Below are 22,293 nucleotides of genomic sequence, written 5' to 3'. Positions count from 1 at the left end.
ATATATAACTATTATAATATTTGGATTCTTTTTAGATAGATGAATAATTAAGATGTTGAATGGAATGTGTTATTTACGTCAATTGATGCCGCGGATCCTGTTGTTTATGAAAAAAATCAACTTAAATTGAATTTGATACTACTACGGACGACTGATTGACTTTCTGTTTTTCCAGCTGTTTTCACAGAGTATTTCTACCGACAGCGTCTAAAAGTGATTCAGTGGAATCTTAACACCCTTTATATTCCTCTGCAGCATGTTAAACTTGAAAGAAATGAGCGTAAATCTACTAAATTCGATACTTTCTTACCTACGTGTAATCACCGATTCATACGTAGTGCCGTATGACTTATGACTTGTCCTTGAGAAAAACTACGCACAAAGTGATGACGTCGCACGTTATACGTCGTACGGAAGGCCTTGCCAAAACTCTCTAATAAATCAACCGTATGAGTACAAATACAGTCTTCTCTTTTGTATTGGAGTGTCACCCGTCACAGTGCGCATTGCTCAATTAGTCTGGTGGGAAGGAGGGGTTCACGTGCAACCCCGTGAAAAAAAGTAGATACCTATATTTTCTTATTCCTTGATGTCTAAATTTTTAATTTCTAGATGTTCCCAGAGCAAAAAAATGTCACATGGGGCTTGAATTTAATAATATGTAACACTTTGTGTCTCAAATAAGCACATTAAAAATAATGGGGGTAGGGGAAGAAAAATATCTATAGTTTGCAATTTGAATAAGATATAAGGATGGTTTATATATCATTATGTAGCCGAAGGGTTCTCTAAACATAGAAGTAATAAATATTATATAATACTGAACAATTTTAAGTGAAATTAGGTCAAATGAGGTCAAGTTTGAGAAAACTTTTTAAAAAAATAAAGCAATGAAATTTATCTAAATAGAGAATGTGAGCTAATAACATACTTTTTAGGGTATATTTTGTTTAATGTCATCTATATTACAAATATTTAATGGCCATTTGTTACTTAAATTTACAGTTTGTGAGAATGATGATGGATATAATTAGCGTATGGGAGTGTCAGTTCCATTTCAGATCAGTGGGGGTAGGGGAAGAAAATCAATCACAACTAGAAATTTAAATAAGATATTTAAAGTTGCTCGGTTAAGATTAGCATTATTATCATTGCATAAGTAATTAGATTCCATGGTCAGTGTTGTTGTAAAACAAAGAGACAGGATCACACAAAAGCATTACATATTTTTTCAAAGAAGTTCACAGCGTGATTACATCTGGATAAACAAAATAAAAATGTAAAAAACAACTCTTTACCAATGGTGCTAAAATTATAAAGTTCCCAAACAGCCAGCTATACATATTTAAGTAATGAATAAAACAAACTGCGACTACACTACTTCTGTCGATGATCATGGAAACTTGACATATTTTGTAACACAACCACATGTATATAATTGCTTTTCAAAAGCTGTTAATACTAGGCATCAAAGATAACATATGATGTGTGCACTGATAAAACAAAAAAGATATTCAAAGGAACAGAAACAATGACATCTAGGTTAGTTGAATAGTAAAAGAAAATTTAAATTAAAAAAAAAATCAAATTGGGCAAATTTATCGAAAACATGACAAACAGTGAACGTCCTACTGGTTATGAATTTCTATTTATTAAAAACCCGATATATGATTCAACATTTAATTATAACCTGCCCATAAATGCCGAATGGACCTGGTGATTAGAATGTACAGAGGGGAGACAAAGGTATTACACCACCTGCGTAAATAGTGCTCTATGTGACATGGGGGACCTGTTAGTTCAACGGATTTTTTAGTTAATTGCTCGCTTTACCAGTGATGAATTGTTCCTCTGAGGGAGGAGAGTATCAATGTTACCCAGATAAATGTAGCTGCCAGATGTGGTATATCTCGTCCGACTGTATAAGGTTTGCAGAAGGATGAAGGACACTGGTTATGTCCATAAGTTACATCGAAGTGGCCGCCCAAGGACAACTAATGCCAGGGACGACATACGCCTTTTTATGCTGTCAAGGCCAAGAAGGTTTTAGCTATGCGGGGAATTAGCGTTGCAGTGGTCGCGCAGTTTGCAGGTTTAGGTTAGCGAAAGACCGGTAAAAAAGGTTCCATGCTTAATGTATGCACAGCAGGATTGTCAAGAGAAAGCCACTCATCACCTTGTCAAACAGACGCAGGGGAGTGGCACGGGCTGCAAGTACTATCACCAGAAAGATGGTGGCCATATTGAGATCACGCTGCTATCCAACAAAATATTAATGCTGATATGTGTTAAGTAAGGGAAATGCACTGTTCTGTAAACCTAAAATAAAGATACTCGCTTGACGGTTTTCAATAAAATAACAATTGAAAAAGCTAACAAAGCCAGTTGTTATTCCCCTTAAAGAAAAAATGGTGCAATACTTTTATCACCCCCTGTGCATTTATCAAAAAAAAAAAAAAAAGAGACTTCTAGTAACATTTAAGAAAATGGAAATTAATTTTAATAAAATTTCAAAAAAAAAAAAAAAAAAAAAAAAAAAAAAAACCTAGTCCAATCTATCAGATTCAAACAAAAATCAATGTATGGGATATTATTATATTTGGTGTGTTAGACAGAACATCTATCAATCCTGTCATCTATCACATATTGTAGGCAATATAATAAATTCTAAATATGATATTATATATCATGCACTAACGCCATACACAGATTGATATACCGTAGGATTTTTTTAATGAATTAAAATGTTTTAAATTAAAACCTTACTTTTTTATTCTAGCATGAAAAGAATTAACCTTAAAATTATAATTTATTCTAAACAATAACTGTTGTGTTTGTGTGTATGTGTGTGTGCGCATGCCCTTTACAACCGATATTTTCCTGTCCATGACAAGTTCACCCTCCCTCCCTAGGAAAACAGAAGCCTCCGTTCTTTCGTCCTTGAAACACTTCGTATTTTCCTGTAATGATATTATTACGACACAGCCATTCCACTTGTTCACATTAAAAAAAGTATATAAAATACTTTTTCAGTCACAATCTTCTGGAAATTACTTATGATGGGATTTTTTGCGGGTTTCTTCTTTAAGGAATATCTCCATTTCGCTTGCGGTTGGTCTTTCGGATGGCGTGGGGGAAAGCAGCTTTTCTAACTTCTTGCACCACATGGGCGGCGGCGGTGTAAAACCCTCAAGGACAATATGTGATGTCCAGTCAAGCTGAAAATGAAAATTAAACGTTAAAGCTTTTTTTCTAACAGTATGAAGTATTCACAATGGGAACGTGTTTAATCATGACCCTTTACCAGGGTGGCAGATATCATAGGGAAATGTTCCAAAAGAGATAGCAAAATGACCTATTTATCTAGAGGCATATCTGTGAATATCTTGTGAAAAACCAACCTGTGGCCATGGCAGAGGGTATTGAATCTGGGTGGTTTACAATCATGGCTTTCTTAATCCCGTTTAATATTTTTCATTTGATTTTAAACAAATTATTTCAAAAGTGAATCAATATTGGGTTAAAACTGGTGTTATGGGGGATTTGGAAGGGTGAATCCAGATATTAAAATGAATGAGTGAAAGTTGTGAAACTGCATGAAAATCCTGAAAACGTAGCTTGCGATTTCTCATCGCTCACATCTTATTAAAATCGTATGAAATAAATGAAAAGAGGAAGAATAATAATCCTGAATCGTGCATAATCCTGCAAACTTTCACTCATGGAAATGTCTACTACGAAGTTCAGAATACGGACAATACCATCTCTACCCAACATATTATCTATATGTTATTAACATTATTATTAACATGTCTAAAGGTGATTTCCGGTAGATACCGATTCTTACATTTCCCCTGTTGTAAAATGAATCTTATGACAAAAAATTTTCTGAGGCATATTCAGTTTGCACCAATTAAATATTTACTCATTCTGTGCAATAATATAAATTAATAAAGTATAACTCACCTCAAAATCCCTAAAGCAAGACAGATTGTAGGCACGTTTCCCATACCACATTTCCCAAAGCATGACCCCAACCGTGTACATGTCTGCTGGTGCCCCGACCTTTTCCTTCTTCAGAATTTCTGGTGCCATGTAAACCAGTGTTCCACATAGTGTACCAGTGATGTCACATTGCGGTTTTGTCAGTCCCAAATCAGCAAGTCGAATTTCGTGTTTAGCAGTTACCTAATGGCAAAACATATTATACAAAGCATTGTGTCAAAACAGAAATTTAATCAGAGGATCAGAGAGACGTTATCGTCGGCATTACCACCAGATGTAATTAGCACTTTAATTTGTATGGAAAACAAAAAAGGGACACGACCTCCAATGTTGTGCCCGACAAGCTCTACAAAATGCAATAAACCAGAGTTCTTATTTTTTCTGGAAAATTACAATTTATAATACACTTATATTAACATGGGGAAAAGAAACAGGCCAAAGCTAAGGCTGAAGTATGATTGTGAATATAAGAAATCCAATCCAAGGTCAATAGTAGTTATAAGATCTAGCTCTTAAAGGTACATACGAACCAAGCATCGGTGGAGCGTGGATTCCCAGTAACACATGTAAACCACTTCAACTAGATTCTGATATGACTCAAATAAATTCGACATGCCAAGGGATAAACTGAATAGATCACTCGATCAGCCATAAAAGACCTTTAGACTGCTCCTTTCTTTAAATTTATGGTTGTAAATTTAACCTACATTCGTGACCTACTTTCCTGCCCCATTGACATACAGCTTAGAATGCCAGCAGAAAAATCTGTTCAAACATCATTTTCGGGTAAAATTAAACAATGTACGAGGGTTGATTGATAAGTAGTGAGCCTCATATAGAAGGGGTACACATTTAACAAGTATTTTGCTTTATTTTTCAACATAGTCTCCTTGAGAATCTATACACTTTTGCCAGCTAGTTTTGAGAGCCTCTATGCCACTTTTATAGAAGCCCTTCTCTTGGCCGTTCAGAAACCCCTCCACTTCACGTATGACGTCATCTTCTGACACAAAGTGAGTTCCTGAAATAGCCTTTTTTCAATTTGGGATATAGATAATAGTCAGAGGCAGCAAGATCAGGCGAATAAGGTGGATGTTCTATCAGTTCAAAGCCACACTCGTTGATTGCAGCCATGGCAATGACAGACTTGTGAGCAGGGGCATTTTGCAAAAGTCACTTGCCTTGCTTATTTGAGAGTGCTACCTCGTCGACGTAAACTAACCAAATGACACCAAACTTCGGCTACACACCTTTAAATAGTCAGGGAATAGAAGGGCTGAAAAGGGATATCCCTGCTTAACCCCTTCCACACGAGGCTCACTACTTATCAATCAACCCTCGTATTTTGGTAATTCTCTTAGTTATACTACTTGAAACTATATGCTGGCATTTGGTTGGTTTTTGTGACAAAAAATTGACTTTGTATGCATCTTTAAAGTTGCGGTTTTTGGTTAAAAGTAGGTCAAAGTACAAATTCAAAGGCACTGAAAGAATTCCAGATTTCCAATATATTAATTTTTATCCAAGTTCAGTAGAAATAATGTGCACATCTCTAATTTTGCAAAGTGCAGTTCACGATGCAAAGTAGGTCAAAGGTGAAATTCAAAGTCACAGGAATATCGCGTATAATATGACCTCCCAATCAATTTCAATAGTAGGTATGGGCGTATCTCTACCAATTTTAAATACAGAAGGATCTAAAATTTTTGCTAAGTTTGGTTCATGGTCAATTTGAGTTCTTATTTAAGTTCAATAGTGCCTACCAGTGTATCTCTGGCTGTTTGGTGTATACATAATTATTGCGGTCGAAAATTCAGTCCAGCTGATCATAAAAACAAGGACAAAGGTCAATTTCAAGGACAAAGATTACCAGTACATGGCTTTCGATCCAAGTTCAATAGTAACTATACATGAACGTGTATTTCACATTTTATTTTCACCACTGAATATTTTGTCGTATTTTGTGATATTGCACAATGCTTAAACCGTATGACAAAACTGACATCACTTCCAATAATGCGCTTGACAAGCTTTACAAAATGCAAAAAAAGAGGCCTCTAGCATTAACGATTCCAGATTAAGAGAGAAATTTCGGTTTCAACATCTAATGGCGACTTCTCTCGTGAAAATGACTGACCCCAAACTCCCGAAGATGAAGATGCCAGATGTCCCTAACTGTAACCCTTCACTGTAATATGAGAGCTTAGGTCTGGGTGGTTTCTGAAAATTGGCACAAACAAATATTTTTTTTCGCAGAAAAATTTCCATTTTGGAAAATTTTAGCCCATTTGACTTTGAAATAAATATCAGAGGTCAAATCCAAGGGCACACATATATTTGGAATCTCTCCACATTATTTTTGGTTAGACTATTATAGTGAATTTTCTCACACTTCCTTCTTATTGGGAGATATTTAACATTTAATAACAAGCCTGGCTCATTACAACGAGCACCACACCTGCACTAGTGCACTGACAAAGCCCAAAATTTACGTGGGAGGAGATGAGATTATGTGTGACCTAAATCCAGTAAATGGGTACACAGTCCTTTGTAGTCTAGGAGGAGAAGTGGTGAAAGGGCTGCGAATACGGCGGAAACGGCGGACGAGACTGGTCGGGACTAAGCTAGTGGTACAATACTACCATCATAAAATGCCACTCATTTATAATAGATGAAATTTAAGTCACTAGATCTTAGAGAGTAGACATAAATCATCCATCAAAATCCAGACTTACCAGTATGTTTTCTGGTTTTAGATCTCGGTGAATGTATCCTTTAGCATGCATGTATTTTAATCCAATGCATATTTCTCTACCAAAGTAAGCGACAGAATGCACGAGCCCAGGATCTAACGGTTGCTTCAAACCAGGGTTTATGATCTCTTGTCGTCCTTTGGGACTTGTCGCATCGGCATTTAACATACGATTTGCAAGGGTTGTGGGGCAATACTCCATTAGAATGACAAGGCGCCTGTTACCATCTGGCTCTATGATGGCGCTGGTTCCTATGAACTTGATGATGTTTGGGGTTCTATTAAGTCTCCTGTATCAACAAAATAGGCAAACTGATCATGCCAATCTACGTATCAAATGTAGCAAAATTATTTTCCCTTCCGCATTAAAAGACATACATATTAAAAATACACCAAATAACCTCATTAAAGAGCATTTTTCGCCACTGATAAAATGATCAAATCTTAGGTCTGCAAAATCTTAGTTCATCTCACCTTAAACTTTCCTCCTCCAATATAGCCTCGCCCACGTTCTCTGCTGTGGCAAATTGCTTCATCACCTTTGCCGCTGCTTCCATGTTGTTTCTTGATAGAAGCTTCACGGTATAAACTTCACTAAACGTGCCAGAAGCAAAAGCAGGCTTGTCCCAATATATTTCGGTATTTGCGTTGATGTCTTCCCGGATTTTTGTCACGTACAACATCCCTAGGCCTCCCTCTAAGGCATCGTTCTGCTGGAGATTTTTGTGATACAGTTGCAACTCTGAGTCTGCTCTCTGACGTTCACTTAGCAACCCTTCTATGAGCTTCTGGTCATCATCTAGGAGTTTTGGAATAGCACTGAGTAGGTCTTTCAGTGTGGCAACCGCAGAGTCCAAGTACCGCATCACCTCTTTCGACAGGTTTTCTTCGGACATAAAATGTTCGAGCACTTTTTCTGCAATAGTTTCCATGACTGCCGCTTTGTGTTTTGTATACTCTTTAATTTGTTTCTTCTCGTTGAGACGCTCTTTGAGTGCCACCCCAAGGGCAACAGGTACAACGAAAAGAGCAGCTACAAGGCCTATTGGAATCCATACTGGAGAAGTGACGCCAATCATGACTTTAGCAGTGGTGGTGAAAGTAGAAGTGTCCTCCACGGATCTTAAGCCTGTGGGGTTTGCATCTTCGACTACAAGCATATCTTTGCTGGTTAACTGACCTTCCAAAAGAGCAACTTGGTTCTCCATGATGTTGAACTCTTCGCGAAACTTTCCTATAAGCTCCTTCTGAGCATTTGTGAAAAACTCCGTGTTGGCGTTCCATTCCTCAAGAATTTCACGGATTCTCCCGAGGATTAGGGTTCTAGCTTGTGTGTAAAGGTCATCCCAATGGTCTGTTGGCTTTGGACAATCGCCGTCTTTCCATTTAAGGACACGCTGGTTATTCTTTTTCAGATAATCTTTGATTTGCCGTTCCGCTTGTTCAGCCTTTATTTTTAAAACTCCTTGCAAGTTAACACGAATCTGTTCATAATTGTTCTTTATGTTTCCAATCTGTCGCTTGATTTCAGTGGCTTTTTTACTACTCTCTTCCTCAGATCTTTCAAAGATGTTTAAAGCTGACTTTAGATGAAACGCAGATCTTCGCAGAATGTGGACCAAAAATCTAAATTGTGTATGAAAAAAAGAAAATTATATTTTCTGTGGTTAAAAGGTTATCATTATTAAGTAATAATATAAAATTTTCAGAGTTCATACATGCTCATCTTATATAAACAGTTCACTGAATGACATATTTTATGGTGACCATTATAAAGGAAACAGCCTAATATGTACATTTCGTTACCTGTATTTACTCTCCTGATTTGATTTAAGGGTCTTAGGAAAAAGATTCTTCAGTCCAACAAGAAATTTGGAGAACTCGGGTGTTGCACAGCCCTGTTTCAGTGCACTTTGAGCCTGATATAAACATAATGAATTGTTAAAAGAAAAGAAACACTATCAAAGGTGGCACAAAAAATTTTCTGAATATTCTAGAAACATTCCAAGACGTATAGAATCTACAACTTGAATTACAGTAGGCATCAGTGTTGTGAACCCATTACCATACGTGAAAAACCTGGGTGTCTACTTTGATTCCACTCTGTCCATGGATATAGACAGATATCAAATATCACTCAAATATGTATTTTTTTAAAAATGATGATTTTATTATAAATGGAAATTAAGCTACTATATGAGGTACATTTGCTGTGATTACGCTGTCCTTCATGTTTTGCGTTAGTCTACATTTTGCTGTACGTGCTTGTAATTTTTTTAATCTGTGCGTACAGCTTTTGCAGGTCTGGTTATGCCCCTGTTATGTGATGAAAGTCTAAATGTGGCAGTTAGTTTCTTAGCTTATTTAAATAGAATTGCAGTATAAAAAAATTCAACAAGATGTTGGCGCAATAGCCCTTTACTCTTTGTGGATATTTCCCCCGTCAAAGTTTGCCTATTTGTCTAAAATTTTCTTTCAATCTTTACTCTTTCAAGGACAGTATAAAGTTATCTGACAAATTTTCGTGAAAACTTAATGACAAGCCAAGGGTCTCCAGTTCATTCCGTACTCAATTTAAGCCAAGCAAACTTTTTTCTTGAGTAGATCTTTATAGCACGGTTTTATAATAAAATTTTTCGAAGAGGGGATTTAAATCAATATATTAAAAAAATAGTAGCTTCATACTTAAAAGAATTGGGTATCTCCCGCTTTTCATAATATACTAAGTTATATACAATGAACTAAGTTATCAGTAAGGCTCTTTTTTTACACCCAACATTCTTTTTAAAAAATCCGTTTGTGGCTTTCTTATATCCCTTATCAGGTTAAATCTCCATGCATAATTTGAAATATACTAACGTACGTAAAACTGCACATTTAGTAAACTACCAGTAGCAGACAATGCTCTTTTACCTTGATCTGCTACACGTTTTTGGGTTTGACAAAGCTTACAAATTTGCAAAAAGTTTTGCGTACAGACGCAGAACTTGCGTTTCAAGTTATAAAATGATAAACCTTTTAAATTATTTAATATTTCAGAAGAAATAACCTTCAAAAACAAATCCTTAAAGAATAAACGTATTAGGATTACGAACCATTTCATTACATGAGTTCCCATTTTTCTTTAATATAACGCTCTTTTTCCTGTTTTTCCTCAACACGTTTTCTTCCAAGGAAGTAATGCCTGGGCATAAGCATGCTTCAAGATACCCTGAGAGCCATATCTGTTATTAATGTTCGCGACCGTGTTTTATCTTAATTGTTTAAATATTGATATTTAACGTCACTTAAAAATATCAATAAAATAACCCCATGAAATAAATGAGATATGTTGTAAAATATGAAAGCCCACCAAGACGAGTTTGATACCTGTTATTACCTAGCTGGCTTGGGAATTGCAGCAGTGCATAATTAACAGGTTTTATTGTTTACGAGCTCTTGGTCAACTACAATGCATTTAAATGCATCAGCAATTAGTAAGCTTGCCAACTGATGACAGTTTATCTAAAAGACTATCAGCTTTTGGTATGATCTAAAACACATGAGGTGACCGAGATCGCAAGCTCGCAACTATTGTCACCGAAGTTAATAAGTCACGGAAGACCGTCACCGACAAAGAAAGATTGTCAAGGAGGGCTGCAATTTTGGTGAATCCCACGGCAACACACTGAGGCATAAAGAAAATTGCTCAACTCCGTTTAACACAAATTTCTTAAACTATTGTCTGTGTGCACCATGCAGCTCAGTTAAGTCTCATAGTTCTTTATCCTCATTGTCGTCACAGTACCACGTGACCCAGATCTGTTGCTTCATTTATGTATATTGAGGTGAGGTTTACTAAAACGCTTTTTTCTAATAATAGATTGTTTTTATAAATTTTTAATGGTGAGGATCGATTAAAACATACCTGTAGTGTATAGATTGAGTGCTGAATATTCAAAATTCGAGAAATGGATTTTTATGGGTCTATTCTCCTTTAAAGATAAATTAATTCAGATGCAAATATGAAGTGATACTGGACCGCAGGTAAATTTGTAAAATTTTTGGCTAAAATTGAAGAGTGGTCCAAGTTTTAAAAGAGAATTTAGTGTTCATTGGCCAACTGTCAGAAGTATAAAATAAAATAATCACCACATCAAAATAAAAACTAACCATTTTTGCCACATACATTCATGTATTTTTGCATTGCTTTAATCACTGTTGGGTGTAACAATATTGACATATTTTCATAGATGGTACTTTGTTTTAGATGTTATACAATTTGCTCAAATGTTAAAATAAAGCAATATCAATCGATAATAATATCTCTTTCATTTTTTATTCTAATGAATTTAAACTATCAGTTTACTAAAAGTTGGCCTCATGTAATAGACGAAGATATAAACAAAAATATGTATTAATGAAATTTTATTTAGAATCATACGAAGTGCAATAACTTATTTTCATTTCCCCAATTTTCCTGTGCAAGCTTTTCTCTACCTGGTATATAAGCAATAATGTGCCAAAAAAAGAAAGAAACGAGACTAGCATACAGAAATTGCAAGTACTACTGTTTTGTGCACACGGCTGTAAGGTAAATTTCCTTTATACGACAAAAGAATTAAAAATAATAATGACGCTTCTACAGGTGCAAATTTTAGCGTTGAAGGTGGGTTTGTGAAATTGTTCTCATACATTCTTGATGTGAAACTAATTTTTGTGTAACTGATCGGCTCTAGATCAAACGGAGGTGTATCTTACATGATTTGAGGTTTATTTCCCAAAATGGTTGCGTACAGGCTGGAAATATATCTCTACACCTTTCTGTAATCCCACCATGTTTTCTATGTGAGATTATTAGAGACTCCGCGAGACTTTATCCCAATTGGCTGAAGCAACCCACGTGGACGGTCTTTTGAATATGTATTAGGCACAAGCTCTCCCTAAGACCACAAGCTGGGTAATTATGAGGATTAAGCCCGTTACGAGAATAGGATGAAAGGAAACCCCTTGTTTCTACTCCTTCTCTTTATCACTTCTTGATACGAGTAAAGGTTACATCCAAACGATGTAATACAAGTTATCACAAGGAAATATATAACGCCACATCAAAATGGAAGGCACATAATAAACTGGCAAAATACAGACGAGATGTTTTGACAAGTCAGTTACTTTAAGTTAACATAACTGACATTACCCCTGAAATGCCATAGAACAACAACCTCTTTAAGTAGATGTCATTAATGTGTCATTCAAATTTTTTATTTGTTATTGCATTTTGAACTTAGATGTTTTTTTTTTACCTCCCAACCCATGTGGCAAGTTGTCATAACAACACTAAGATAGCACGTACAGCTACATTCCATTAAATTTGGTTTGTTGCATTATTTCTGTTTACCATGCATATTTTCAACATTTATTTATTTAGGGAACCTTTAAATTCGGAATCGACTCTTCTTCAGCATTTTCATCAATTTCTTTTCATCAATTTTTCTTGCCAAAGATATAAGTGATCATTTGAGATTATAAAAAAGAGACAATTAAGATAATACATATACTTATATGGCAGATGCTATTCCAGCAGACGAAATATTTCCTACAGATGATTCACCTCAAACTTTTATTCGGGATACAGAACTTATTGTTCGTGATGACATTTCATCTGTGTATCAAGGTCAGGTAATTGGCACAAGTAATGGCTTTACTAAAAGAAGTATGCGTAAACGATATAGTACTTACTATACCGTAGTGAATATAAAATTTCGCAACAAAATCAATTAATAAGCCGAACTTAGAACCAAAGATTCATTCTTTTTAAAAAGTGAAGTAATAATTGTTCTCATTTTGACAATTCATTTCAGTCTCTGTGCCTGCAGACTACTCTAAACATTGGCATGGTTTCATAATTATAAACACCATAATAAACAAAAACATTGTTTTGGAAAGAGTTATCCCATTGTCACTTTTTGCAGCTTTTAAACCCAGAAAATTACTCAAGAGCGAATATTATGCATTTTTGCGTATTAACAATGTAAATGCACTTTTCTATATTCAGTTTGAACCATTTGATCACAATTATGCAGATTAATTTTTATCCAAGTTGAATTTGACTTGACTTTCTACATGTGTCTAGAATTAACTAAGTGGATTAATCTTTGCGAGCCAACTTTTGGTATAAGAAGTGTGTGTACTATTACAACATTTTAATGACTGTATGATTGAGTTTTTCTCATTGTACCTTTAATGATCTAAGGAACTGATCTGTGTATTATAATTATTATTACTGAGAGTGTGCGAGATGCACGGAATTAACATGACACTTAAGTCCTGACAGATATTATGTTTTTTTTAAATCACTATGTACTATGATATATAATAATATTAATTTTATTGTGTTTTAACCATGATCATTATTATTAGTTATCGATATTTGACCAGATGATCTTTTGTGATATGGACAGTGTATTTAATATTTTTAAAATAATGATTACATGAAACTGATGAAATGCATTAGGGAAGATTCTCACATTTTGCGACTTAATTATTTGTCAGAATGATTTCATAAAATTCGTGGATTGGATTTGATACGAACAAGTGTTTCTCTTATAGACATCACAGAGGAGAGCTACAGTGTGGACAAATATGAAGATGAAAATGCATTTCATCATGAACGATGCGCTTGTCGCATCGTTGTGGTGAATGCTGTTCATTGGACAGGGAGTAGCTAACCCTATTGTCTCACCTAGCAAATTCATACTATATTTAAAATGAAAACCAATAAAATAGAAACTGTATCAGACCCATAATAAGTGAGCAACAGATTTAAATATCCGCATGAGAAAACAAACAAAAAGTGTCTGTGCTCTTGGGCGCATATTAACATGTGTACATGACAATATAAACTATATCCAATTGCATTTTCCTAAAAAAGTATTAATTTATCGTCCTTCAGGTTATATTTTTGTTTTCATGTTGAATGTGTTTATAATTTTATGCGTAAGTTAATTATATAGAAAAAAATAATTTTTTTATTACATTTGAATGACTTTATGGTAGAAATGGGGTGTTTAAGGAATATTATCATTATTTTTGATTTTGCAGGACCTGACGAACTTGTGCATTACATTTACATTGATGACAGAACTGTAACCTTGTCGTTTAAGAACTTCCGTGAACATTCTGTATATATATAAATGAATTATACAAACAACAAAGAGAACCGAATTTTCAGATTAAGTTTTCATCTGATTTGACACATGAATGAATTTTGTTTGTATTTTTGTGGACGGTTTGATTACCTAGTTGGACTTTATGGAGTTGTGCTCATTATTTGATGATATCTGAAGATTACATGGTATACATGTTGCATCAAATACCATTAGATTTTGGTAAATGTATTATTCAAGATTTCTATTATGCATAGAGTGTTACTAAGTTAGTTTTAGTTACTGTACTATTACTGCGACGTTCAGATATTCCTGTTAAACGTTATCATGAATTATTGATGAATGTTGATCGGGGAATGACGTATACTCGATTTCGACGACTTATTCTAAAAATTACTAGGAAAGGACTTTGTTCTGCTCTTACTATACGTTCAGTGGCACGCTGTCCTATTGAGCACTAAAGCATGCGGCATAGATTTTTGTAGGGGATCTCTTACTACATCACGATAGCATTATTAGTTTTGTTAATTTACAAATTTGATATTATTTAGTTTTTGCTTTACAAAAAAATGGAAAAAGGAGCGCATGTTGTAAAGTTTTAGAATTCGAGGACGAATTCTTTTGAAAAAGGGGTGTATGTTGTAAAGCAAATGACATACACTTTCGACAATTACAAAACAATTAAAACAGAATTAAATGTGTAGGAAGTTTTTGAGTGCAAAGTAAATGTCTTCAAGTGTCAACGAGTGTAGAGACTTTTCTCGAAACAAGAAAGGGTGGAACGTTTCAGAGTTAGATATAGCTGGATCTGATTGGTTAATTTTTCTATTGATTTGCACGTAAAACTCATGCATACTCGAGTTGGACAGGATCCAAGATGAGTAATTAGGAAAATATTTTAAATATTCTAAATCATAAACAAGTATAATTTAAATTACTAAATTAGGAAATATTGAATAGAGTTATGTAATATGAGAATGGGAAATTCTTTGGGAAAATAGTTTATGTGTGAGATAATACACTGTCACCCGAGCGATATATGCCATAACACCTCGAGCGTCAGCGAGAGGTGTTCATGGCATATATCGCGAGAGGGTGACAGTGTATTATTTGACATACATACCGAGAACAAATACAGTCATTTCATCCTAAAACACCCCTAAAACCGAATAAAGTGACCCTATATCACGCTCTAGAGATGTTATATGAAATAAACTCGTCCACGTGCTCTGGTCACCTCCCGCCAAATTCTTACGTAATGACTGACCAATGTGGTCAATTTTTGCTAAATGCTTGTCATGAACGTTCAACTGGCGTGAAAAGTATTTAATCAATCGTCGACACTGACCATGCGCGTCTCAGCTGAGCCACACCTAGCTGGACCTGCTGCAGAAAAAGGTCCCACGACAAAACCTCTACTTTTAAGTGACATTTCTTATAAACAAGGAGCGTCGGACCGGAATAAAGTCAAACTAATTTTTCACAAGTGCAAAGGAGAAAGAAATTTACTTCTTGGTGATATTTCTGACAACGAGGCAGTTTCGGAATATAGTCAAAATCAAACGGATGTGTATTACATTTCACGGGAGTAATAATTCTAGTTTTTATTGTTATTTCTGACGACGAGGCGGTTACCGAATATAGTCAAAATCAAACGGATGTTTATTTCAAGTTCACGGGAGTAATAATTATAGTTTTTATTGTTATTTCTGACGACGAGGCGGTTACGGAATATAGTCAAAATGTTCTACCTGCCCCTGGCACTACAGGATGTTTATTTCAAGGCCACAGGAGTAATATTTCTACGTTTTGGTGACATGTTTTACTACGAGGCGGTTTCGGAATATACATGTGCTGGTTTCAGAGCATGGAGCATGCTACATGTTATACAAGTTCAAAGGGGGAAAATATTTGATTTTTACCGATATATCTGATAAAGAGGAAGAATGAACAGCTTAAAAACAAAAGGTAAATAACACAGCCCTCGTTAAAAAGTCATAGATTTACAAAAATGTGTACGCACGTGTGGCTTAAATGTAAACTAATTCCCGTTTTCAAACCATATCCATATGATATGAATTATTGTTATAAAATTATAATTAATAATTGTTAAACGTGAAATGTTTATTTTTTAAGAGTGAGAGATTTTACATTTGTCTACTGGTAGATATATAACACTAGCAACGTCACTATTCTCTTGATGCCAAGAAGGTCTCACGATCAATCTCTCTTTGACTTCCAGCATTTAAGAGACCTCGACTGATTTAACCAAGATGTAGTCGTGAAATTCTAGACTACATCGAGGTTAAATCCGAGTTTTCCGAGAGACGCTACGCAGAAATGTCGAGTGAAGCGAGATATTTTTGGGTAGCGGCTCGAGGTTGCCCTCGATCTTCACTGAAGCTTGTCTAAATGGACAGGCTTCAGTGATCATCATATCACCACGGTCACATAACATCCCTAGGTATGTATAAATACTTGTAGATTCTGTGAAAAAGTAAGTCGGTGAATAAACGTTCGAAAGCTCCAGACTGCTGGCGTCATTCCTCAATATAACAACTAACTTCAGCGCTCTCTCAATTTCCTAGTATTTGAAGAATTGTTTTCTGAGAGCACGATGAGGTTGAGCATTGTCACGTTGTCAAATAAAACACCGACCATAATGGGCTCTACCATGTGACACCATTTCTGGTGCTAAGACTTACATCTAGAGACTTCAATTTCTCTTTCTCTGGGGAACGCTACCCTACTATAGATGACCTCTGTGAAGACCAAAATGTGGACAGAACTAACCCGATGGGCAACAGTTACCCCCTCATGTCAGTCTTCAGCCAATCTCTCGAAACATTGTCATCTAATATGAAGTGTCCTTACACAAAGAAAGAGACATCTCGCTTTATCGGACAACCAGACATGCATTTTTAGCGGCTGTTCTTCCTCTAGCTGTTGGATCAAAATACTTTAGGGGTACTTCTTGATCTAAGCCACAAAAAGAAGCCTGCTGCAAACTGACCCTCTGATCCATTGGGATTTACTAGGTACAGAACGGCCAGTAATTAAATGTAAATAAGGTTTACTATGTGCGCTCACCTTTGTCACAGACATAGGGAATAGCTGGTTTGCAGTAAAGCCGTCACAGATTTTTTGCAGCTTGCGAAGCGTGTCGTTTAAAACGCCTGTCTTATCCTTTTCTGGCACCTGGTCCCATTTGTTGAGTACAAAGATGGCCGTGGAAGGATTGAACAGATGAACTCCAGAAGCAAGTTTTTCTGTGCCACTGTTTTTGTTTTCTGTCTCGAATTTACCCTTCACTACGTCACTAAGTAGACCTTGGAGCTACAAAAAAGAACAACTCTTCGGTTCTAATCTACTCACTAACTTCACTTCTGAAATCAGCTAAATGTTTGGTTTGCTGTCAGCTTGTCCTGCCAAATCATAAAAACCGAAACCACTTACCGAGTACTCTCGCCTCGAAAGGATTACAGCTGATCGTATGAGATTTATATTTCACAATACATACATTGTTAACTACTCAGAAAAATATCATAAATTCCTTTTACCACAAGAAAGTGGTTATCACAATAATTCTAAAATCTGTTGTTGTCATCAGACCACGCGTACCTTTATAGATTGCCATTCCTCTCAAGGATTTAATGTGTAAGTAATCTTAACAAATTATTATACATTTTATTTAGGAAAAACAATGAATGGACTTTAAATGTCTGCATGGATTCATTTACCATTAGTTTGGGAAATTTAGCATTTATCCCAGGGAAATCCGTTTATTGCCCAATTCAAAGCAGTTGTTATATATATCTATTCAATCATCAAAGGCAGTTAAGCAAAGATATGAGAAAAGTTTCAAAGATTTTATGTTTGCGGAAATTAAATTTGCTGCAAACTGGTCGAATCCTTTGGCTGATCTGGAGCTGCTTAACCATACTCATCTCTTAAAAAGAAAAAATAATGGCGAAAGAACCTTATTCATCTAAACCGCTTATATCAGTTACTTCTTAGTTTAACATCTTCAACCCATGAGGGACATTAAGTCCCAACCCCAGCTCGATACTGATCTAAATTATATTCATTAACGAAGAGTGTCTGAGTTAAAAAGGTAAAAGTCGCTAAGTTGCTATTCGTTTTACCCTATCTTCTTGCACTCCTCCGGCCACCATGCTGTTGATGACGTAGATGAAGGAAAATGCCTTGGCCAAATAACTCTTTGTAAGCTTTGTCATCATTTCATTCTCTCCTATACCCGGGCTGTCCATGATGTAGACACCTCCCTGTAAGTAAATTTCTTTAATATCAAAAATATCATACATTATGTAAATAAATTGTAAACTTCTTTAGCCGTTGCAATATCATTTAACTGATGGCCCTTTTCTAATGCATGCTAAATTTCAATGGAATTTGTCCTGTTTCATAAACTGATTAAGAAGAAAAACATTTTATGTGACGTACATCTTGTCACGAAATCTTTATGTTCAGAGATATGTGGGCACAATTCATACTTTTGAAGGAACTAATTAAACAGTAGGTTATTATTTAAGGAATAGAAATGCCATATAATAATGGTTCAAGCTCTCCCAAAATTTGTCATCGTGTAGCTTTTGTTACCTGTAACAGAGGGATAGGCCAAAATAACTGGACTCTGTTGTATGGAAATTCCTTCTTCCCTCGTCCTTCTTCCTGGAATATGTAAGGCTTCAAAACCTTAAGAGGATCTGGCACTTCCAGGTCCAAGGTAACAGGTTGTAAACTGGTGTCCCAGAAATGTGCAATAGCTTTCCTACGGTCGCCGTACCTTAATTCACACAGCACGGCGGTACAACTGAAGAAATCAGTTGGAAGAAGATCTTCCCCGAGGAGTAGGTTTAACAAACAACTCTTGCCGGCACCAGTCTCACCTTAATTATATATGAACAAAATTGCACAAGTATTAAAAGGGGACCTCAAAATGTCGAGACAAATGTACGAAAAAAAAACATAAGTTTGGAGGATATTTAGACATAAATATAACATTGATTCATTTTGAGATAGGTGAAGTATTCCTTTAAAGATGCATACAGAGTCAATTTTTTGTGAAAAAAACCTCCCTAATACTAGCATATAGTTTCAAGTAGTACAACTAAGAGAACTACCAAAAGGCATTGTTTAATTTTTTACCGAAAATATATATAACCCTAATCCTATCCACAATGTCAATCAGTTAATGTACAATAACTACGAATTTTATGTAAAGGTATTAATACTTATTATATAATTTTTGAATGAAGCAAAATGAGCGGCCAGGTTTTAACTTACCTTCTAAGCAATTCACGTGAAGTTAATTAGAAGATATACTGTTGACAAATTTAATCTTTTTCGTGATAGGTTACTTAAAACCTACAGTCTGGAAATGTGTATATCGTACAGCTAGGACATTAAATTATGTTAGTGGGAGAAGACGGTGCTGCTAATCAACCACTAAGATAAGACAAAAGCATTATTTAAAATAAAAATAAAAACAGAGAGAAAGTTAAGGTGTCCAACATATTCAGAATTACCTGCTACTAAAATTCCGCTTTCGCTTTTAGAGAGTTTTTCAATGCTTTCACATAATCTTTTTTCCACTCGCGGAATGTTTTGATTAAGGTCATTGCGTCTTCTTTCTGGTAAATCAGAAATATACTTAATCGTGGCTTCGTAAAATTTGCGAAGCTGTTGTCTTGTCTCTTCATCTTCCTGCAAGGCATCTACCATTAGTTCAGCAGCCTGAAATGAAACAAAAGGGCAACCATGTACAAAATTAAACTTCTAGTTAGTTGTTGGATGTATGTCCATTTTTTTTCAGAAATATTTCGGCTGCAAACGACCTCTTAAAACCCACTGTGTTTGTTGTCTTATTTTGATATTGTAGTGAATTAAAAACTAAAGGTATACACCGGTATGTTGAGTTGTAGACCTTATTTATGTACAAAGGCGAAGTGAGTACAGACATAAGGAATTGTGCACTACAGCATTTTAAACTTACATTCAGTGGGTCCTCAGCCACACCTTCACCATACTTATCCCTCAGGTGTTTCCTCAATTTTAGGACGGCGTCGTCCTTGTTTTTCACACCAACGAGGTCCAACCCTAACTTTCGTAGCATTTCTCTGGCTTTTTTAAAATCAGGTATAGCATCTATTTCAGCTAAGGTAATTTCGGGGGTATCTTGGCCAGACATTTTTTTCTGAAGGAGTGCAAGAATGAAAAGAAAAATATACATGTCTCTCTCTCTCTTTCTCTCACATACGAACAATCATATATTTTATTTTTCATATTGTCCACCTATGTATATGTATGAAGGGAAAATTTGATTTTATGTACATTTAGGCCTATAGATTAATTCACATGATCAATGATGTTTAAGAATATTAAAAAGACATAAATTAAACAAAAAGCATTTAACATTTTTATCAGTTAAGATATTTTAGAATATTAAAAATATCTTATCAACCGCAGTGATCGGAAATTCACATCAAAATAATTTTGATTAATGCAATTGGCATCTTGCGTAACGATCAACATCAAAACAAGGGTTTGTAACTGATCAATCAAAGGCCATGAGATTCCTGTAAGTTATTGAATTGTTAATTGTACCTAACCAATCGAAGTTCAAGAAGCGAGATCAATCAACAGTGGTTGACAATAGTGAATGGAAGTAGTGAATGCCAGTTTGATAGTCCAGAATTAAAAGATCTGCACAAGATTATACGTAAACAATTAACAAAAAGAATAGAAACTATTTTACCCCAACTAATCCATCACTATCTTCAGGGGAATTATCGTGTTGTCATGATGAATAACAAACACTCAATAGATTTGAAAGTATAGGCGGTGTTACCTAAATACTCAAAAATATAATAGTTCGTTGAGTTTGTCAGAAGCCTCCCACAATAATTAAGACGAGCTTAAAACATGGGCGACCTCTGTCAGTTTGTCACACATTGGCAGTTTCTGAATTTACAGGTCAGGGTTCAGCAGCGGTAGACGCAAGTGCAGCAAAAATCATTCATTGTTTCATAACTTGTATTTCTGTTTTATTTTGTTGCCTGTTTTGACCTCGCTTGTAACGCTAACTTATATATCTGCACTTCACGATACTGGGTAACAGCAAAATGTTAACATCTATACACGGGATTTGATTAGCCAAGTCATACCAGAAAGGGGCTGATTTTGCAGTTGTTGTTTTTGTTCTCTGCCATATGTTCTGGAGGTTAGTAGATTTTTGACAAAAATCACGTTCAAAAATTTAACCCACTGTCTTCTTCCGACAGGATAAAATTTCTATAAACCACCAAATAAAGTACATTTATCGAATGTTAATTGGGCTTATTTCTATTTTCTTTACAAATTGGCGGTATGTTTATGATAAAGTTTATTACAAGGCTCAACAATTAAGCACTTTCCATTGTAAACGTGAGGAGCTGTTGAAGGCGTGCAGCAGCTCGACAGAAACGCTTGAAGACCTTCCATGCAGTAACGTGTGCTTATTGAAAATAGGCCTATTAAAGATGCATACAAAATCAATTTTTTGCCAAAAATTGCCAGAAGGCGTTGTTTAATATTACCCGAAAAAAAATGATATTTGAATGGATTTTTCTGCTAGCTTATTATCCTGTATATACATGGGGCAGAAAAGTAGGTCACATAAGTGGTTTAAATTTCTGACCAAAAATTAAAGAGCAGGCTAAAGCTCTTTAATGGCTGATCGAGTGATTTATTCACTTTATCCCTTGGCATGACGACTTAAGTTTAAGATTCTATATAAGATAAGTATAAGATTCAGTATAAGATTCTAGTAGAAGTGGTTTAAATGTGTTACTGGCAATCTACATTATGGTAACGTTATGGGTTTTTTTAACTACATGCAAAATGATGTCCCAGATAACAAAAACCATTACAGTAATTTGTAGAAAGATTCGTAGACCGTTTCTACAAAATTTTATTATAAAGTATTTTTGTGGAGTTTTATCAGCGTTTTGATAACATTCTGGAAAAATATATAATGTTTCAAATTTTTTTTCATAAATAACCAAAACACGTTTTATGCTTTATGAACTACAATTAGCTGTCAATTCCAAAATGGGCTCGGGGTCAGTCGGCGACTAGAACGGGCGAATTGTAGAATATTCGGGCTTTCGGTACCGAAATAACCAGCATGTGATGAAAGCTTAAATATAATGAATACCCCACCATCATCCTGGTGTTCTATTGTTCATTACTTCCAGAAAAAATAGACATCAATACTGTAACGCATTTTATCATATTATGAAAAAATGTGTTTTAAAGTAAAAGTGATAGTTGCTTCGTGTGTTTACTGAACTGGTGAATTTTCGTACTTTGTTTTACAGAAATATATTC

General features: G+C 35.3%; 1 protein-coding gene and 1 long non-coding RNA gene across 2 annotated transcripts; both read right to left on the bottom strand.

The window, feature by feature from the left end:
- Positions 1 to 2,619: 2,619 nt before the first annotated feature.
- LOC147761258 (uncharacterized) lies at positions 2,620 to 4,168 on the bottom strand. The gene is made up of 2 exons (XR_015335044.1): positions 3,967 to 4,168; positions 2,620 to 3,218 (listed from the first exon to the last, which is right to left on the bottom strand). It is a non-coding gene; the product is annotated as an uncharacterized LOC147761258 (long non-coding RNA).
- A 706-nt stretch (positions 4,169 to 4,874) lies between these two features.
- On the bottom strand, positions 4,875 to 9,979 carry LOC147761257 (uncharacterized). Its single transcript, XM_087015252.1, has 6 exons — positions 9,968 to 9,979; positions 8,564 to 8,676; positions 7,232 to 8,383; positions 6,741 to 7,047; positions 6,150 to 6,225; positions 4,875 to 5,026 (listed from the first exon to the last, which is right to left on the bottom strand). The coding sequence occupies exons 1-6, from the start codon at positions 9,977 to 9,979 to the stop codon at positions 4,875 to 4,877; spliced, it is 1,812 nt and encodes a 603-aa protein (XP_086871378.1).
- Positions 9,980 to 22,293: the final 12,314 nt, after the last annotated feature.

The sequence above is a fragment of the Lingula anatina genome, chromosome 6 (genome assembly GCF_051362555.1).
Source record: "Lingula anatina isolate TDL-2025a chromosome 6, LinAna3.0, whole genome shotgun sequence".
Lineage (NCBI taxonomy): Eukaryota > Metazoa > Brachiopoda > Lingulata > Lingulida > Lingulidae > Lingula > Lingula anatina.
Note: the sequence above shows the minus strand (reverse complement) of the source record. Positions and strands in the feature narration are given on the sequence as shown.